An 18,309-nucleotide genomic window follows, 5' to 3' on the forward strand; every position below is an offset into this window, starting at 1 on the left:
TCTTTGAAATATATATGTTAGCAACTTTTGTGTAACTAAAAATACGCAGAATATACCCCAGATGAAATTGCTCTGAGGTTCATGAAAGATATAACTGCAGCCATACTGGGGCTAAGTGTTTTAAGAGATTACTATGATCCATTGTATGGAATGCTGCAAATTAAGCAAAAGAAGAAAGAGTAGAGAGTTTACATCTAGATCCATTAGTAAATCACTTCATATGTTCACTGTAGTTTCTGTACTGTGACATGTTCTAAACTTGATTGAAATTTTTCAAATACTCAAAAACGCACAAGCTTTTTGCATAACTAATTATTACAGCTATTTTCAAACAATTTGAAATTTAAAATTTGGACAAAAAGGGAAAAAATGGTCATGAAAATGTTCATGAAAAACGTATCCTGGTTTTCATTCACCTCTATTGATTATGTTTCAAACAGCACTGATATAAAAGCTAATTTTGATAGCGAATGAAAATTTGGAAGATCAACTATCAAAGAAGGTTTCAAGGCTGATTCCCCACTCTGGCACTTTGAGTGCCCAAGTGGGGGGCCCACAAGGACTCTAAAAATTAATACTTGCCATTCCAGGCTTGTATTCCCAAGGTTACAGCTTTTTTCTGACCTTGGATTGGTAAATGCTGCCACCACCCAAGTGCAAAACCCCTGAGAACCCAGGAAGGCGCACTTGGGAATTCCTTCCTGTAGGGTACCCTCAAACCCTTTCACACATACCCCCACACGGGGAAGAGCTGAGAAAGAAAAACAAAGGAAATGAGCTGTTGCCACCAGCTAATTAAACAACATGTGCACAAACCTCTTAGGACACAAAAATCCACATCTGTTTTTTAAAAAAGGTAAATTTTATTAAAAAACAAAAGGAAGAAAATACATTTGGGAATTTAGGCTATTGCTAGATTTAAAAAGAGCAGCTACAAGGATTAAGCATCAAGAATAAGTTCTTGAGGTCCAGCTTAAAGGTTACAAGCAAAACAAAAGCACCTGGGGGTTAGCACAGAGAAGTTCACAAGCCATAAAGAAATAAAAGGAGATAAAGATCGCATCTTCCTAGACATTTCCTGATCTACTTACATATCTGGAGTTTCAAATAAGTAGCTTCTAGATATGATACCTAGATTTTTCATACCTGGCCACAAGCTTCTTACAGCATAGTTATAGTCCTGTCTGCCTCTCCTCGAGGACAACAGACAGACAAAAGGGGAGTCTTGGTTCAATTTTAAAAAGTTCAACCCTTCCCATTGGCTCTTTTGGTCATCTGCACACTCACTTCCTTTTACCTATGCATAGCAGTGACTATGGTAAAGCAAGTAGAGAATAGCTACTAAGAGGGATTTTATAGCTAACTGGCTGGCTGCATAAAAGGGAGCTATGCCTCCCTTCATTTATCACAGAAGGCTTTTTAACTATGGTGGGTTTTAACCAGAGTACTGACAACTGTCTAAAAGCAGGGATAATCCCCTTCTTTCCCCCTTTTCTAAAAATTAAAAGACTGATCATTCTCTCCAGAATGACTCTCAATAGTCAGTTCCTGTATCACTTCACTAATACCTGGTATACCCAATTAGACAAACTATTTTAAAAGTCCTTAAAATGAAGAGTATAGAAGTCTAGAGGTGGAAATAGGCCGTTTAAGTAAAGAAGAAATCAATTCTGAATACCCAAAGTTTATTCATAATTTGCAGAACTTATCCAAAGCAGGAACTGAAAGAGAAGCCTTTTCAATGGTCTTCAGACACAGAAGGATAACTGCCCAGAAATTAGAAAAACATAACCCTATTTGCCTGAGAGGATCCATCATTTAACATTTGAGATTTTCATGCTTCAAAAAACACATACTATCTTGAAAACTGAACTTCTACACAGTGTTGAACTTTTAGATATTATCCTTCTGTTAAAATTCCTATAGCATAGGTACACTCAGGGGAACAACGTGAGAAAGCCCAGATCTCTTTGTAAAGGTACTATCATCTTATTCAGTTTCATCCTTATCTACCTATAATCCTATTTCTATATCAACCAAAGCTGCACAGAGCCTTTACAGAGCCTTCTTTACAGAGCCTTCCAAATATTAATCTGAAAAAAAATTAGAATTTAGAAGTCATGAGGGAGAACAGCAACTTACAGAAACTGATTGAAACTGTGATTATGGGTAATGGAACATTTATTTTAAGATGCTTTTTTGTGTCTTAAAACTTCTCATACTTATTTTCACTCTAAAAATAAGGTTTGGCTCCAGAGTTTGATAAAATTTTATTTTGCCTTTTTTTTTAATTTTAGTTTTCAGAATATAAACAATGTTTTGTTTTTATCAAGATTGAACTATTTAAAAAAATAACTGAAATATTAACATTATATACTTTTGGATAAGGAATGAGTACTTTGCCAGATTGAAGAATACTGGTTGAAAGGAACACATCATCAATGAAGTGTGTATACTGCCCCTGAATAATTCTCAACAATGCATGATATCCCTCGTGGCTCTATATGTACACTGAGTGCAGCTATCCATCACATACATGTATTAAGTATAAGTACATAAGGAATGTATAAAAATTATGAGGACACAAATAAATACAATCAGTAGGCTAAAGTTAGAAGGGATTTAAACACTGGTGTAATTTACACCTCAGTAAGTGGGTGTAATTTACATACTGAGAGAATGGGAGAACAAGGCTGTAATAGAAAAAGCAAACAGAAAGGCGTATACCCTCTTGTTTGTTGTTTTCCTGCTAAAAACCTACAGACCTGTCAAGGTTCCTTCCCCACTCTGAACTCTAGGGTACAGATTTGGGGGCCTGCATGAAAACCTCCTAAGCTTAGGTTAAAACTTCCCCAAGGTACAAATTATTTTACCTTTTGCCCTTGGACTTTCGCAGCCACCACCAAACGTCTAACACCGGTTACTGGGAACGAGTCCGTTTGGAAACATCTTTCCCCCCAAAATCCTCCCAAATCTTACACCCCCTTTCCTGGGGAAGGTTTGATAAAAATCCTCACCAATTTGCATAGGTGACCACAGACCCAAACCCTTGGATCTTAAGAACAATGAAAAAGCATTCAGTTTCTTAAAAGAAGAATTTTAATAGAAGAAAAAGTAAAAAGAATCACCTCTGTAAAATCAGGAGGGTAATTAGATTCAAAACATAGAGAATCCCTCTAGGCAAAACCTTAAGTTACAAAAAGACACAAAAACAGGAATATCCATTCTCTCCAGCACAGCTTATTTTCTCAGCCATTCAAAGAAATCAGAATCTAACGCCTATCTAGTTAGATTACTTACTAAGTTCTAAGACTCTATTCCTATTCTGTCCCCAGCAAAAGCATCACGCAGACAGAGAGAGAGGCTTTGTTTCTCCCTCCCCCAGCTTTTGAAAGTATCTTGTCTCCTCATTGGTCATTTTGGTCAGGTGCCAGCGAGGTTATCCTAGATTCTTAATCCTTTACAGATGAAAGGGTTTTTCCTCTGGGCAGGAGAGATTTTAAAGGTGTTTACCGTTCCCTTTATATTTATGACAACACCCCATTCAGAGTATAATTTATACTTACTTGGTCACATGTACTTTATACAGCCATTTATATTATCTATTAATTTGGCCCAGTGTGTTTATTGTAACATGCAATCACTCAAGAATAAAGCCATAGATATATGTAAACACAATGCAACATAAAGACTGATTTTACATGCTGAAAAGTAATAAAATTCAAAGTTTCCTGGTTATGTTGCTCCTACATATTAAGACGTGTGTCTATACAATTGGAAGTAACAAAAAAAAAAGTCCAGCAAGAGTGATATATTATAATAGTTGTGGCATCTATACATTTGAATTTCATAGCTTGTATTGTCATAAAGTGACAATTTCAAAGTTGTTTTGTCATAAAGTGAACCATAAGGTTACAGGAAAAAAATTTTGCTGGCATATTTCTCCTTTTTCTAGTGGAAGACAAGTCTATGTCATGGACCAAAAACTGGCAATCGTTGCTGAAACAATAAGTGATATGACTTTTCATAATCTAAGAAACAAATCTAACAAATTTTATAGTCAGATTAATACAAAGATTAATTTAAATAAACTCACCTGGCCTATTTGTAAATGAATTTCTTTTACAGTATTTGACAATGATACTACAATCTCTTTCATGTGAAGGAGATGCATTTCTTCAATGTCTTGAAATTTCTGTGTAGTAAAAGAAGCAATTAGATTCATGACGAAAACAGTTAATATAGTTAAAATAATTAGTGAATTGCGGTGTTACGACTGCAGTATTAGATATGCTGGCCAAGAAAAATAATCACCAACACACAATTTGCTTTCCAGATCTGAACCACAGTTATTAATAAAATGTGTAAGAGGAAGGCAGGCATTTTTGGATACACTACAGCTAGCTAGGTAGTATACTTAGAAAGATATTCTATCATATCACAATGCATCATTCAACCATTTGAGCATTTTAAAAAATTCACATTCTAGTATAGTTGAAGATTAGTTACTACTGTAATTTATGTAGTACTTACATAACTAACTTCTAATGGCTCTTTCAGAGTACAATTTTGAAAAGCTTTCATACAATACATACTTTTGCAAACACAATTACTGCAACTGTACTTGTAAATATCTGTGGAGACAAACAGAAAACTAACTGGTTCAACACTCCCACTCACCAAAAGGGCTGTTCACTTGACTGGGTCTTCAATAAGCACTGCTCTCCAATTTCTATTGCTGAGTTCCCTTCTCCAGCCATTACTTTCTTCTTTTTTTTTTTTTTTTTTTTTTTAGCATTGCCCATCAGCCCTGCCCTCACTCCGCCCCCATATCCTTCACTTAGCCTTTTCATGACTTCCATTCCATCAGCATTTACGACTTCTCTTCTTTCAGCCCTCTCTTTCCTTTCTTCCATTGATGTGGTTGTTGACTCTCCATGCTTCATTCTCCTCTACCATGGATTTTTTTGCTACTCCCTGCCACCACAAAACCTGCTCTGCCAACCCCCAAGCCCTGGTTCAGATATTCCAATATCTGCTTCCTTTGCTCCTGCTCTCATGCTGGAGAGCATCTCTGGTGAAAATCCCATAACCAGGCTGATTTCTTCCACTACAAATTTGTTCTCTCCATTATGAGTTCTGCCATCTTCTCTGCAAAAGGAGAGGTTACTCCCCTTGTGTTGTAACTGGAGTTCTCCACGATACGGGTCTCTGGATGCTCCACCAATGCACCTTTGATAGGAGATTTTTGGTGGCAATGCCTATTCAGCCTGCACATACACTCTAGTCTTGTTTGTGGACTGTACTGAGGATATATAAAGAATTGCATGGAGGAACTGCCCTCAGTTCCTTCCCTATTGTGAAATTCTGACATACAAGACTCTGAAGCAGAGGGGAAGGAGGGCAGGTAGCAGAGACTCACATGGACACACATCTCAAACTCCTTCAGTTATTGCCCAAGGAGAGTAAGCTCTTCTTCAAAGTGTCCCTATGGATGCTCCATTGTAGGTGACTCCTGAGCAGTATCCCTTGATGAAGGTGAGAGCTTCTAAGTTAGATCTAACACTGAAAACAAGACTGCACTGGCAACCGAAGCATCTACTCTAGAAGCATGGATCTGAATTATTTTACCTGTATGTAATATTTCTTGTGTACATGTTTGCCAGTTGGCATTCTGCGCCAGATTGTTTTGTGGGATCCACTAACACTCATTCATTAGTAGAGCCGCCCTGCCAGAAGCTATTGTAAGTAAAATGTCTAAAAACTTATGTTGGGATTCCTGGACCTCTTGTAGTGGAATCAACTCCTGAAACTGCTTAAAGTAATCAGCGAGAGAAGGTGTTGGCAGAACTATGGGCTCATCTAGTCAGGATGATGGAATATTACTTAGCAGGTGTCTTCCCTGTCCACTCTAGCTTCCTGGTCTTCAAGAGACTTCTCCTGAGGCTGTTGAGGAGGGAGTAATGAGACAGAAGCATGTCTCCCTCCATGGTCCCATTGGGAGGAACTTGGAGGCCTTAGAACTGCTGGAAGTAAACAGCCCACAGATCCAAATATGAGCACTGAGGTGGACCACAAGGCAAAGGAGATGGCATCCAACCCTGGTCATGCCAATAAGGAGGGGTATGAGACTGTCTCTGAGATTTCAGTCTCATGGTAGAAAGACAGGGGAATGCCTGTTGTAGACTAGTCAGGCGATTCCCATAGCAATCTGAGAGTCTGAGGAATCATCCTTGAAAATCCAATGGTGGAGCAGATGCCTGAGGTGAATGCAACTGGCAATCTGACGCAATCGATACTGAAGAGCTAGGATGTACTAGTGAAAGGTATAGTCTCGGTGACCCAATAGATCACGATACTGACAATTGCTTGGTTCCTATTAATAAGGAGGATTCCAGCTCATCTGACATAACCAAGTCTCTAGAATATCTAAATTCTTATGGAACTGGTGTAAATTAGTTTAAATTGGTCAAGGGTCTGCAGTAATCAGTGTCACTAACAAGGGAACTACCTGCTTTGGTGGCCCCATCTTGGAAGATGGCACTGATTGCTGAGACACAGTCCTGTCCAGATGACTCCAGTACAGACGACATAGACAGCCTCTATTATACAGGTGCAGACATCTTGGATATTCATTCAGATACAGACCGCAGGGAGTATGAAGATGTAGCATGCTTCTGTGAAATACAGTGGAGTCTCTGCTAGATTCATCATGCTTCAGCAATATCTGGTTTGGTTTCAATACTGAGGAATGACTGGTACAAAGGTGTTTCGAGGAACTGGAAATCTTCAAAGAGCTCCCAGTACTGGAGCAGCTTCGAGCCTCCATGGAACATCCCTGGGGACCGGCAGTCTCTGGAGCACATGGTCTCTGAAGTGATCTGGCTCTTTTTGGAAGTTTTCTACAAGGAGAAAAGAAAGTTACCTTTTCCGTAACTGATATTCTTTGAGATTTGCTGCTCATGTCTATTCCACAATAGGTATGCGTGCTCGCCACGTGCACTGGTGCCGGAAGTTTTTCCCCTGGCAGTACCCGTAGGGGGGAGCGCCTCAGCGATCCCTGGAGTGGCGCCTGCATGGCGCAGTATAAGGGGAGCTGCGCGCTCCCCCCACCCTCAGTTCCTTCTTGTCAGACAACTCCGACAGAGGGGAAGGAGGGCGGGATGTGGAATAGACATGAGCAATACATCTCGAAGAACACCAGTTACAGAAAAGGTAACCGTTTTTTCTTCGAGTGATTGGGGAGTTTGAGTGGCAGTTCTGTTGGAGGAGAAGGTAGTTGTACTTGGTTTTGTATTTTTAGTATTTGTGTGTGTGTAGGGGTTTTGTGCTGGGAGAGCAGCTGAGCCTGATTAGGGGGTGGGGCTTCTGACTAGGGGTCCTATAAAGGTAGCCAGCCAGTCAGGCAGCGGCACAGGAGCTAGCAAACAGAGCTCTAAACAGGGGAGTTTGAGTGGGAGTTTGCAAGGGGAGTTTGTATTGTGGTGCTTGTTTGGGTTTTGCTTTTGCTGGGGGGGAGGGTGGTCTTTTTGGTGTGCCTTGTGTTTCCCAGATTAACAGGATTTAGGTGGGAAGGTGATGACAGATACGGAGGCAGCTATGGGAGTGACTCCTGTAGTGGAAGACACATTGAGGATGACTGGATGTGGAAGCTGTGGTATATACATGATCCTGGAGGGGGGAACCGGTAAGAGTTTTTTCTGCATGAAATGTCGTCTGATAGAGCTGATGGAGGAAAAGATCCGAGGTTTGGAGATGCAGGTGGAAAGTCTGGTTGAGTTTAGGAAGGGGTTTGAGCAGATGATGGAGCAAAGATATGAGGTATCTGAAGGGAAAAGCTCAGACTCACGGATGGAAGCAGGGCTGGGGAATTTTGAGGGGAGACTGGGTGAGGAAAGTGGTCAGTGGAAAAATGTGACTCAAAGAACCAGGCAGAGGAAAAGACGGGCTAGTGAAGGAGAAATAGAGCTTAGGAACAGGTTTGCAGAGTTGGAAAATGAAGAAGGGACTCAGCAGGTACTTGTTGAAGAGAGGTTAGTCCTATAGGAAAAGCGGAAGAGTCAAGGGAGACTAGACCAAATATGAGCCCCAGGAGGATACAGGATGGGTTGAAGAAGATTATAAGGGAAAATAGGAATGGAAAGAACTTGCAGCCAGAGGGAACAGGGGAGAGACTGGAGAATAGTACCGTCACCAGGAAAAGGCAGGTCTATGTGATCGGGGACTCTTTATTGAGAAGAATAGACAGGCCTGTAACTAGTGCTGATCCAGAGAATAGAAGGGTGTGCTGTCTTCCGGGTGCTAAGATACGGGATGTAGACCTGACGTTGAAAAGGATCCTAAAGGGAGCAGGAAAGAATCCCCTAATTATCCTTCATGTGGGAACAAATGATACGGCTAGATTCTCGCTGGTAAGTATTAAGGGAGACTATGCTAGGCTGGGGAAGACGCTTAAGGAAATTGAGGTTCAGGTGATCTTTAGCGGGATCCTTCCTGTTCCTAGAGAAGGGCAACAAAGGTCTGACAAGATTATGACTGTCAACAGATGGCTTAGGCAGTGGTGCTATAAGGAGGGCTTTGGGATGTATGGCCACTGGGAGGCATTCACGGACAGAGGACAGTTCTCTTGGGATGGACTTCATCTGAGTAGGGAAGGAAATAGACTTCTAGGATCGAGGCTGGCACAACTGATAAAGAGAGCTTTAAACTAGGAATTAGGGGGAGATGGATGGGAGATGTCCAGGAAATCTCCACGCCAGATTTTAGCATTGAGAGGGAAGACGATGAAGTAAGAAAGGATACAGCTGTGGGTAGGAGAATGTATATAAGGAGCGAGGGCGGTGTGGATACTAGTCTAATAGGTTATACTGGCTGTAGAATGACTGTGCCTAATAGGGTACAAAATGTGAGCGAGGCCAAACAGCAAAAATTAAGATGTCTATACACCAATGCGAGGAGCCTAGGTAACAAAATGGAGGAACTAGAGCTACTGGTGCAGGAAATGAAACCAGATATTATAGGGATAACAGAAACATGGTGGAATAGTAGTCATGACTGGACTACAGGTATTGAAGGGTATGTGCTGTTTAGGAAAAGACAAAAACAAAGGTAAAGGTGGTGGAGTAGCATTGTATATCAATGATGAGGTAGAATGTAAAGAAATAAGAAGTGATGCAATGGATAAGACGGAGTCCGTGTGGGCAAAAATTACATTGGGGAAGAAAACTAGTAAAGCCTCTCCTACGATAGTGCTTGGGGTGTGCTATAGACCTCCGGGATCTAATTTGGATATGGATAGAGCCCTTTTTAATGTGTTTAATAAAGTAAATACTAATGGAAACTGCGTGATCATGGGAGACTTTAACTTCCCAGATCTAGACTGGAGGACCAGTGCTAGTAATAATAATAGGGCTCAGATTTTCCTAGGTGCGATAGCTGATGGATTCCTTCATCAAGTAGTTGCTGAACCGACTAGAGGGGATGCCATTTTAGATTTAATTTTGGTGAGTAATGAAGACCTCATAGAAGAAATGGTTGTAGGGGACAATCTTGGCTCAAGTGATCATGAGTGAATTCAGTTCAAACTAAAATGGAAGGATTAACAAAAATAAATCTGCAACTAAGGTTTTTGATTTCAAAAGGGCTGACTTTCAAAAATTAAGGAAATTAGTTAGGGAAGTGGATTGGACTGAAGAATTTATGGATCTAAAGGTAGAGGAGGCCTGGGATTACTTTAAATCAAAGCTGCAGAAGCTATCGGAAGCCTGTATCCCAAGAAAGGGGAAAAAATTCACAGGAAGGAGTTGCAGACCAAGCTGGATGAGCAAGCATCTTAGAGAGGTGATTAAGAAGAAGCAGAAAGCATACAGGGAGTGGAAGATGGGAGGGATCAGCAAGGAAAGCTACCTAATTGAGGTCAGAACATGTAGGGATAAAGTGAGAGGCTAAAAGTCGAGTAGAGCTGGACCTTGCAAAGGGAATTAAAACCAATAATAAAAGGTTCTATAGCCATATAAATAAGAAGAAAACTAAGAAGGAAGAAGTGGGGCCACTTAACACTGAGGATGGAGTGGAGGTTAAAGATAATCTAGGCATGGCCCAATATCTAAACAAATACTTTGCCTCAGTCTTTAATAAGGCTAAAGAGGATCTTAGGGATAATGGTAGCATGACAAATAGGAATGAGGATATAGAGGTAGATATTACCATATCTGAGGTAGAAGTGAAACTGAAACAGCTTAATGGGGGCCCAGATAATCTTCATCCAAGAATATTAAAGGAATTGGCACCTGAAATTGCAAGCCCATTAGCAAGAATTTTTAATGAATCTGTAAACTCAGGAGTAGTACCGAATGATTGGAGAATTGCTAATATAGTTCCTATTTTTAAGAAAGGAAAAAAAAGTGATCCGGGTAACTACAGGCCAGTTAGTTTGACATCTGTAGTATGCAAGGTCCTAGAAAAAATTTTGAAGGAGAAATTAGTTAAGGACACTGAAGTCAATGGTAAATGGGACAAAATACAACATAGTTTTACAAAAGGTAGATCGTGCCAAACCGACCTAATCTCCTTTTTTGAAAAGGTAACAGATTTTTTAGATAAAGGAAATGCAGTGGATCTAATTTACCTTGATTTCAGTAAGGCATTTGATACCGTGCCACATGGAGAATTATTAGTTAAATTGGAGAAGATGGGGATCAATATGAACATCAAAAGGTGGATAAGGAATTGGTTAAAGGGGAGACTGCAACGGGTCCTACTGAAAGACGAACTGTCAGGTTGGAGGGAGGTTACCAGTGCAGTTCCTCAAGGATCGGTTTTGGGACCAATCTTATTTAACCTTTTTATTACTGACCTTGGCACAAAAAGTGGGAGTGTGCTAATAAAGTTTGCAGACGATACAAAGCTGGGAGGTATTGCCAATTCAGAGAAGGATCGGGATATTATACAGGAGGATCTGGATGACCTTGTAAACTGGAGTAATCGTAATAGGATGAAATTTAATAGTGAGAAGTGTAAGGTTATGCATTTAGGGATTAATAACAAGAATTTTAGTTATAAGTTGGGGACGGATCAATTAGAAGTAACGGAAGAGGAGAAGGACCTTGGAGTATTGGTTGATCATAGGATGACTATGAGCTGCCAATGTGATATGGCTGTGAAAAAAGCTAATGCGGTTTTGGGATGCATCAGGAGAGGCATTTCCAGTAGGGATAAGGAGGTTTTAGTACCATTATACAAGGCACTGGTGAGACCTCACCTAGAATATTGTGTGCAATTCTGGTCTCCCATGTTTAAAAAGAATGAATTCAAACTGCAGCAGGTACAGAGAAGGGCTACTAGGATGATCCGAGAAATGGAAAACTTGTCTTATGAAAGGAGACTTAAGGAGCTGGGCTTGTTTAGCCTAACTAAAAGAAGGTTGAGGGGAGATATGATTGCTCTCTATAAATATATCAGAGGGATAAATATAGGAGAGGGAGAGGAATTATTTCAGCTCAGCACCAATGTGGACACAAGAACAAATGGGTATAAACTGGCCACCAGGAAGTTTAGACTTGAAATCAGACGAAGGTTTTTAACCATCAGAGGAGTGAAGTTTTGGAATAGCCTTCCAAGGGAAGCAGTGGGGGCAAAAGATCTATCTGGTTTTAAGATTCTACTTGATAAGTTTATGGAGGAGATGGTATGATGGGATAATGGGATTTTGCTAAGTAATTGATCTTTAAATATTCAGGGTAAATAGGCCATATCCCCTGAGATGGGATATTAGATGGATGGGATCTGAGTTACCCAGGAAAGAATTTTCTGTAGTATCTGGCTGGTGAATCTTGCCCATATGCTCAGGGTTTAGCTGATTGCCATATTTGGGGTCGGGAAGGAATTTTCCTCCAGGGCAGATTGGAGAGGCCCTGGAGGTTTTTTGCCTTCCTCTGTAGCATGGGGCATGGTTGACTTGAGGGAGGCTTCTCTGCTCCTTGAAGTTTTGAACCATGATTTAAGGACTTGAATAGCTCAGACATGGGTGAGGTTTTTCATAGGAGTGGGTGGGTGACATTCTGTGGCCTGCACTGTGCAGCAGGTCGGACTAGATGATCAGAATGGTCCCTTCTGACCTTAGTATCTATGAATCTATGATTGCTCATGTGTATTCAACAATAGGTGATTCCAAGCTATATCTGTTGGAGGTGGGTAGGAGTTCACAAGTTCTCAGGGCGGAGGACAGCCCTTCCGAACCCAGCATCATCCCTGGTTTGGGAGAAGATTGCATAGTGCGAGATGAACGTGTGAACCGAAGATCACATGGCAGCCCTACAAATGTCCTGAATGTGGATGTGGGCCAAGAAGGCAACCGACGAGGCCTGCGCTCGAGTCGAGTGTGCCTTCACAATCGGTGGCGGGGGGATACCCGCCAGGTCACAACAGGAACGGATGCACGAAGTGATCCAGCTGGAAAGCCACTAAGTGGAGATCGACCTACCTGTCATGTGCTCAGCCGAGGCGATGAACCGTTGCGAGGACTTTCTGAACAGCTTGATCAGCTCAAAGAGGGAAGCCAGAGCACATAGAGAGTGTGGAGATGGTACTCCTCACTGGAATCGTGGGGCATGGGGCAGAGGACCAGCAGAAAAATATCCTGACCCATGTGATAGGCAGAGACCACCTTCGGGAGAAATGTAGGGTGTGGGCGGAGCTGGACCTTGTCCTTATCAAAAATTGTGTATGGAGGCTCGGAAGTCAGGGCCCTGAGCTCCAAGACCCGCCTGGCCGACGTGACTGCGACCAGGAAGGCCACCTTCCACAAGAGGTGGGACCAGGAGCATGTGGCTAGCGGCTCAAACAGGGGCCCTGTGAGATGGGCCAACACCAGGTCAGGTCCTACTGCGGGACCGGGGGCCTAGCATATGGAAAAAGATGGTCCAACCCCTTAAGGAACTGGCCAGTCATAGCTTGGAAGAGTACCGTGTGACCCTGCACCGGCGGATGGAAGGCTGATATGGCTGCCAAGTGCACCTGGACTCACGAGGGTGGAGGAGGACTCTAAGGTGGAGAAGGTCAAGTGGTCAAGGATAAGCTGGATTGGGGCGGCCACCGGGAAGACATCCCGTTCACCCGCCCATCTAGAAAACCAGGACCACTTCACCAAGTAGGCGCGGTGCGTGGAAGGCTGCCTGCTTTCTAGGACGATGCGTTGAACCCATTCTGAGCATGTCCTCTCCTCCCTACCTAGCCATTGAGCAGCCACACTGATAGGTGGAGAACCGATAGGTTGGGGTGGAGAAGGCGGCCCTGGTCCTGGGAGAGCAGATCTGGGTGGAATGGCAACTGCCACAGCGGAGCAACCACCAGGCCCGTGAGGGTCCCGTACCAATGTTGCCTGGACCACGCCGGGGCAACCAGGAGAACCCAAGCCTTGTCTGTCTTTATCTTTTCCACGACCTTGCTGATCAGTGGGAACAGGTGGAAGGCATAGAGAAAGAGGCCTGACCAGGACGGGAGGAAAGAATCGGAGATAGCGTCCCTTCCCAGTCCCCCACTGGAGCAGAACCGGGGACAGCGCTGGTTCTGCCAAGTCACGAACAGGTCCACCTGGGGAGTCCCCCACACTCGGAAAAGCCTGTGAGCCACTTCCGGGTGGAGAGACCATTCGTGCTGAGAGGAGAAGTCCCTGCTCAAGCGATCCGCCCGGGCGTTCTGGGTGCCCAGTAGATGGAAGGCCTTTCGGTAAATGTCATGGACTATACAGAAATCCCACAGCCTAAGAACTTCGCGTCAGAGGAGTGGGCCCCGCCTTGCCTGTTGATATAGAACATCGAGGCCATGTTGTCCGTGAGGACTCTGATCACTCTGCTGTCCAGGTGCGAAGGCCACGCACACCAGCCGTACCACCCCGAGTTCCTTGATGTTTATGTGCAGGGTCAGATCTTGAGCCGACCACAGGCCTTGGGTTTGAACATTCCCCACATGGGCCCCTCAACCCAGGTCCAACGCATCAGACACCAGTTCCAGTGATGGTGCCCTGTCCCTGAACGGGACCCCTTGGAGCATATTACTTGGGGCGGACCACCACCATAGGGAGGAGATCACCGAGTCGGGTATGGGGAGGACTTTGTCCATCCTGTCCCTGGCCTGGGAGAACTCCGAGACCAACCAGCACTGGAGGGGCCTCATCCTGAGTCTGGCATGACGGACCACGTACATGCACACCGACATGTGACCCAAGAACTGGAGGCACGCTCTGGCTGTTGTCACCAAGAACCTTGTGACCGTGTCAATGAGTCCCTTCAGGGTCTCAAACCTGTCCGGTGGGAGGAAGGCTCTGGCCGACAAGGCATCCAAGAGTGCCCTGATAAACTCTATGCGTTGAACCGGGACTAACATGGACTTGGTGTTTACCAACAGGCCCAAAGCGGTTCACGTGGACAGGAGGAGCTTCACGTGACCCCTCACCTGCGACCGGGAGCTGCCCTTGACCAGCCAATCATCCAGATAGGGAAAGATCTGGACTCCCCCAGTGCTGAGGTAGGCTGCTACCACCGACATACATTTTGTAAATACCCTAGGGGCAGTGGACAGGCCAAACGGGAGGACTGTAAATGGATAGTGATTCTGCTCCACCACAAAATGGAGGAAGCATCTGTGCTCCTCAAATACATGAACGTGGAAGTATGTATCCTGCAGATCGAGGGCAGCGTACCCATCCCCGGAATCCAGGGAGGGGATGATGGAGGCCAGGGAGACCATACAGAACTTGAGCTTCACCATGTACTGATTCAGACTTTGCAGGTCCAGAATGGGCCTGAGTCCCCCTTTGGCCTTTGGGATAAGGAAATAGCAGGAGTAGTACCCCTTGCCTTTGAACTCCCCAGGCACCACTTCCACCGCTCCTAGGCCAGGAGCCGCCCCACCTCCTGCGCGAGCAGAGTTTCGTGAGAGGGGTCCCACAGGAGGGATAGAGGATGATTGGGCGGGGAGGAAGTAAACTGGAGGGTGTAGCCCTGGGAGATAGTGTTGAGGACCCATCGGTCCGAGGTCAGCCGTGACCACTCCAGGAGGAAAGCACACAACTGTTTGGAGAAGGGAAGCTTTACTGAGGGTGCATCCCTGATGAGAACTGGCAGGGAGCCCCCCGAGCGTCCCATCAAAACCGCCTTTTCCCCACCTCCTTGCCCTTGGAGGACCCAGGTTGCGGGGCAGGCCGAGACTGCCTTTGAGGGCGCCTCTTATAGTCCCGCGACTTCTTATAGGCGGCCTCATATTTCAGATGGATGGCCTGAGCAGGAGTCTACTGCGGCTTGAATTTAGGTTTAGCCGGAGCCGGAACACAGAGATCCAGAGTCTGGAGGGTCATGCAGAAGTCTTTCATGCCATGCAGCCTTATATCTCTTTGCTCTGCAAATGGAGCTTTGCCATCAAATGGGAGATCCTGCATGGAGGTCTGCGCCTCGCTGGACAGCCCAGAGAGCAGGAGCCATGATGCCCTTCTCATGGACACCGCAGAGGCCATGGACCATGTGGCCATGTCCACCACATACAAAGCTGCCTGCAGGGTTGCCCTGGCAGCCACCCTCCTCCACCAGCGCTTTGAACTCCTTCCTATCACGCTCCTGGAGGGAGTCCTCGACCTTGGGCAGGGAGCCCCACAGATTGAACTCATACTGGCCCAGGAGAGCCTGTTGGTTTGCCACTCGTAACTGGAAGCTTGAGGACAAATACATTTTTCTTCCAAAAGTGTCCAGCCTCCATGAATCTTTATTTTTCGGGGTAGGGGCTGGCTGGCCCTGCCGTTCCCTGTGGTTGACCGACTCGACCACCAAGGAGTTGGGCGCTGGGTAGGTGTATAAGTATTTGTGTCCCTTGGCGGGTACACCCTCTTAGAGATGGGGGCCAATAAGGCCGGTGTTTGCCACAGGACATTTGAAATTTTTGCTACCCCTTCATGGAGAGGCAAGGCTACCCTGCCCAGTGCCAAAGAGGACAGCACATCAAACAAGGAGTTTGAGGGCTCCTCCATCTCCTCTGCCTGGAGGTGGAGGCTTGATGCCACCCTTTTTAAGGGTTCTTGGTGGGCCCTAAAGTCCTCCTGCGGGACGAGCAGGGCGGGGCCATAATCACCTCATCCGGGGAGGGCGAGGAGGCCGATGTCCGCTGGCACCGGAGGATCCACCACCTGGTTGGTCTCTGGGCACGGTGCTGAAGAAGTATGTCCCACCGACTCCTTCCTCGGAGGTCTGGAGAGAGAGGCCGAAGGTGTTTCCGAGGCTCCGGCCACTAAGAGAGCCCCCACAGGGTGCTGCATCAGGGGCCACAGTACTCAATGGTACCATTGGGATGGCCACGGTGCCCAGTGCCACTGCACCTGCTGCAGCACCGGCAGGGCCGGCTGTTTGGCCTGACTGGCCTGGCCCATCGATGGAAGACTACGAATGGAGGCTGGGCTGACATACGACCTGCTGCTGTCCCTGGACCGGGAGTAGCAACAGTGCCGGGAGCAACGCTGATCACGGGACAGCGATCCCTACGTGGAGGACCGGTACTGTCGGTAAAGGCTGCTCTGCGATCGGCTCTGACGGGCAGACCCGCGACAGCGAGACGACAGCAATTGACGCCCGGGGCTGCGGACGAGGTGGAGTGGGATTCTGAGCGGGAACGGCATGAACGTCTGGGCCATGACTGGCTGCGATAGCCCCTCGAGACCGGGGGTTGGCGATGCCTGCCTCGGTCCCATCGGTGTTCGCTCCTCGAGGTGGAGCGGTGCCGAGAGTCTCTGTCTGATGAAACCCAACCAGACAGTCTGGTGGGAGTCGAGGGCGATCCACGGGGACTTTGCTCTGAACAGTCACTGGGCGGTGAATGGCATTGGGAACGTTCTTTGGACCGAGACCGGTACTGAGCTGGGGGTGACTGCGGAGATCCCAGCAGTGGCTTGTCCCTGAAGCATGGGGCCGACATCGGCGGTGCTCCTGGTACTAGAATGGACATAAGTCCCGGGCCACTTCAGAGCCTCAGCGTGGATGGCATCCGGACATCCAGAGAGGCCTGCTTCAAAGGGGCCGGGCTACTCTGCTCTATGCGAGTCGGAGGCCTAGAGGCTGGTGGGGATCGAGGACTGCCCAACATGGGTCTAGTCTCTGTCCCGGGTTTTCCTCGGTGCCGCTGCGAAGACGGCATCTTTCTGGCCTTTTTGGCATGCCCCGTGAGTGAGGAGCGGTGCCGACAGGTCGATGGCACCGTAAGGTCACCACACACTGACACCGCGGTGCCCAGTGCAGACTCGAAGTGGCACACCGGAGTCGGGGTCAGCGCCGACTCCATGAGAATGGTCCGGAGCCTAATGTCCCCCTCTCTCTTGGTCCACGGCTTAAATGACTTGCAAATTTTGCAACAATTGCCGATATGGGTTTCTCCCAAACAGCGCAGACAGTCTGCATGTGGGTCAGTCCTTGGCGTAGATTGCCTACAAGTGCCGCACAACTTAAAACCCGGGGCGTGTGGCATGCCCCAGCCAGGGCTCTCTGACTAACTGAACTAACTAAACAGCTAACTAACTACAGGTACCAACACTGAACGAATGAACAGGTCTGGGGATGAGCTACAGCAAAGCTGGAGCAGAGTAGTTCCGATGCACCTTCACTGGAGACAAGAAGGAACTGAGGGTGGGAGGAGCGCGCAGCTCCCTTTATACTGCGCCATGCAGGTGCCACTCCAGGGGTCACTGGGGTGCTCCCTCCTATGGGTACTCCTAGGGGAAAAACTTCCGGCACCGGTGCATGTGGCGAGCACGCACACCTATTGTGGAATACACATGAGCAACCACTCGAAGAGGAACTAGAACTTATTTTCTTTGGAGCTTAGTCACTACCTACTGTGTTGTTCTTTGATGAGGATCTTGGTGACTGAAATGCAGCAATTGATGGGGCATTAATAAAATTTGGAGGCCAGTGTACAGTAGGGTTCCCTGTATCCAGATCCAAGGCTGGTTGCAGAGCTTGCTCCATCAGGAACCTAAACTTGATTTCTCTGTTTTTCTTTTATCAGCTTTTAAGAGAGATGCAGATCTTGCATGTTGCAGGTATGTGAGTGTTTCCCATATAGCAGAGGCACTCAGGGTGTCCATCATTAACCAGGATGAATTCCCGGCAGGAGAGGCAACATTTGAATTCCAGGGATTGCAGCATACCATGGCAAGAACCACGCCCAAGGAGCTCCCTTTAGAGGAGGTGGAGGGCAGACGTTGTAATCACATGAAAAACCTCTCCAAATAACTACCAGGTTAAATAAACTAATGCTATTAACTAAACTGAACTA

At 45.9% G+C, this 18,309-nt stretch overlaps 1 protein-coding gene across 8 annotated transcripts in view; it reads right to left on the bottom strand.

Annotated features, from left to right (window-relative positions):
* The window catches only part of FCHO2 (FCH and mu domain containing endocytic adaptor 2), a 263,348-nt gene that overhangs the window by 160,392 nt on the left and 84,647 nt on the right, over positions 1 to 18,309 (bottom strand). For all 8 annotated transcript variants that reach the window (XM_043514278.1, XM_043514274.1, XM_043514273.1 and 5 more), the window contains one exon: positions 4,097 to 4,195. In XM_043514278.1, coding sequence (XP_043370213.1) covers positions 4,097 to 4,195 — 99 coding nt within the window. The remainder of the gene's footprint in view (positions 1 to 4,096; positions 4,196 to 18,309) is intronic.

The sequence above is a fragment of the Dermochelys coriacea genome, chromosome 5, assembly GCF_009764565.3.
Source record: "Dermochelys coriacea isolate rDerCor1 chromosome 5, rDerCor1.pri.v4, whole genome shotgun sequence".
Classification (NCBI taxonomy): Eukaryota; Metazoa; Chordata; order Testudines; family Dermochelyidae; genus Dermochelys; species Dermochelys coriacea.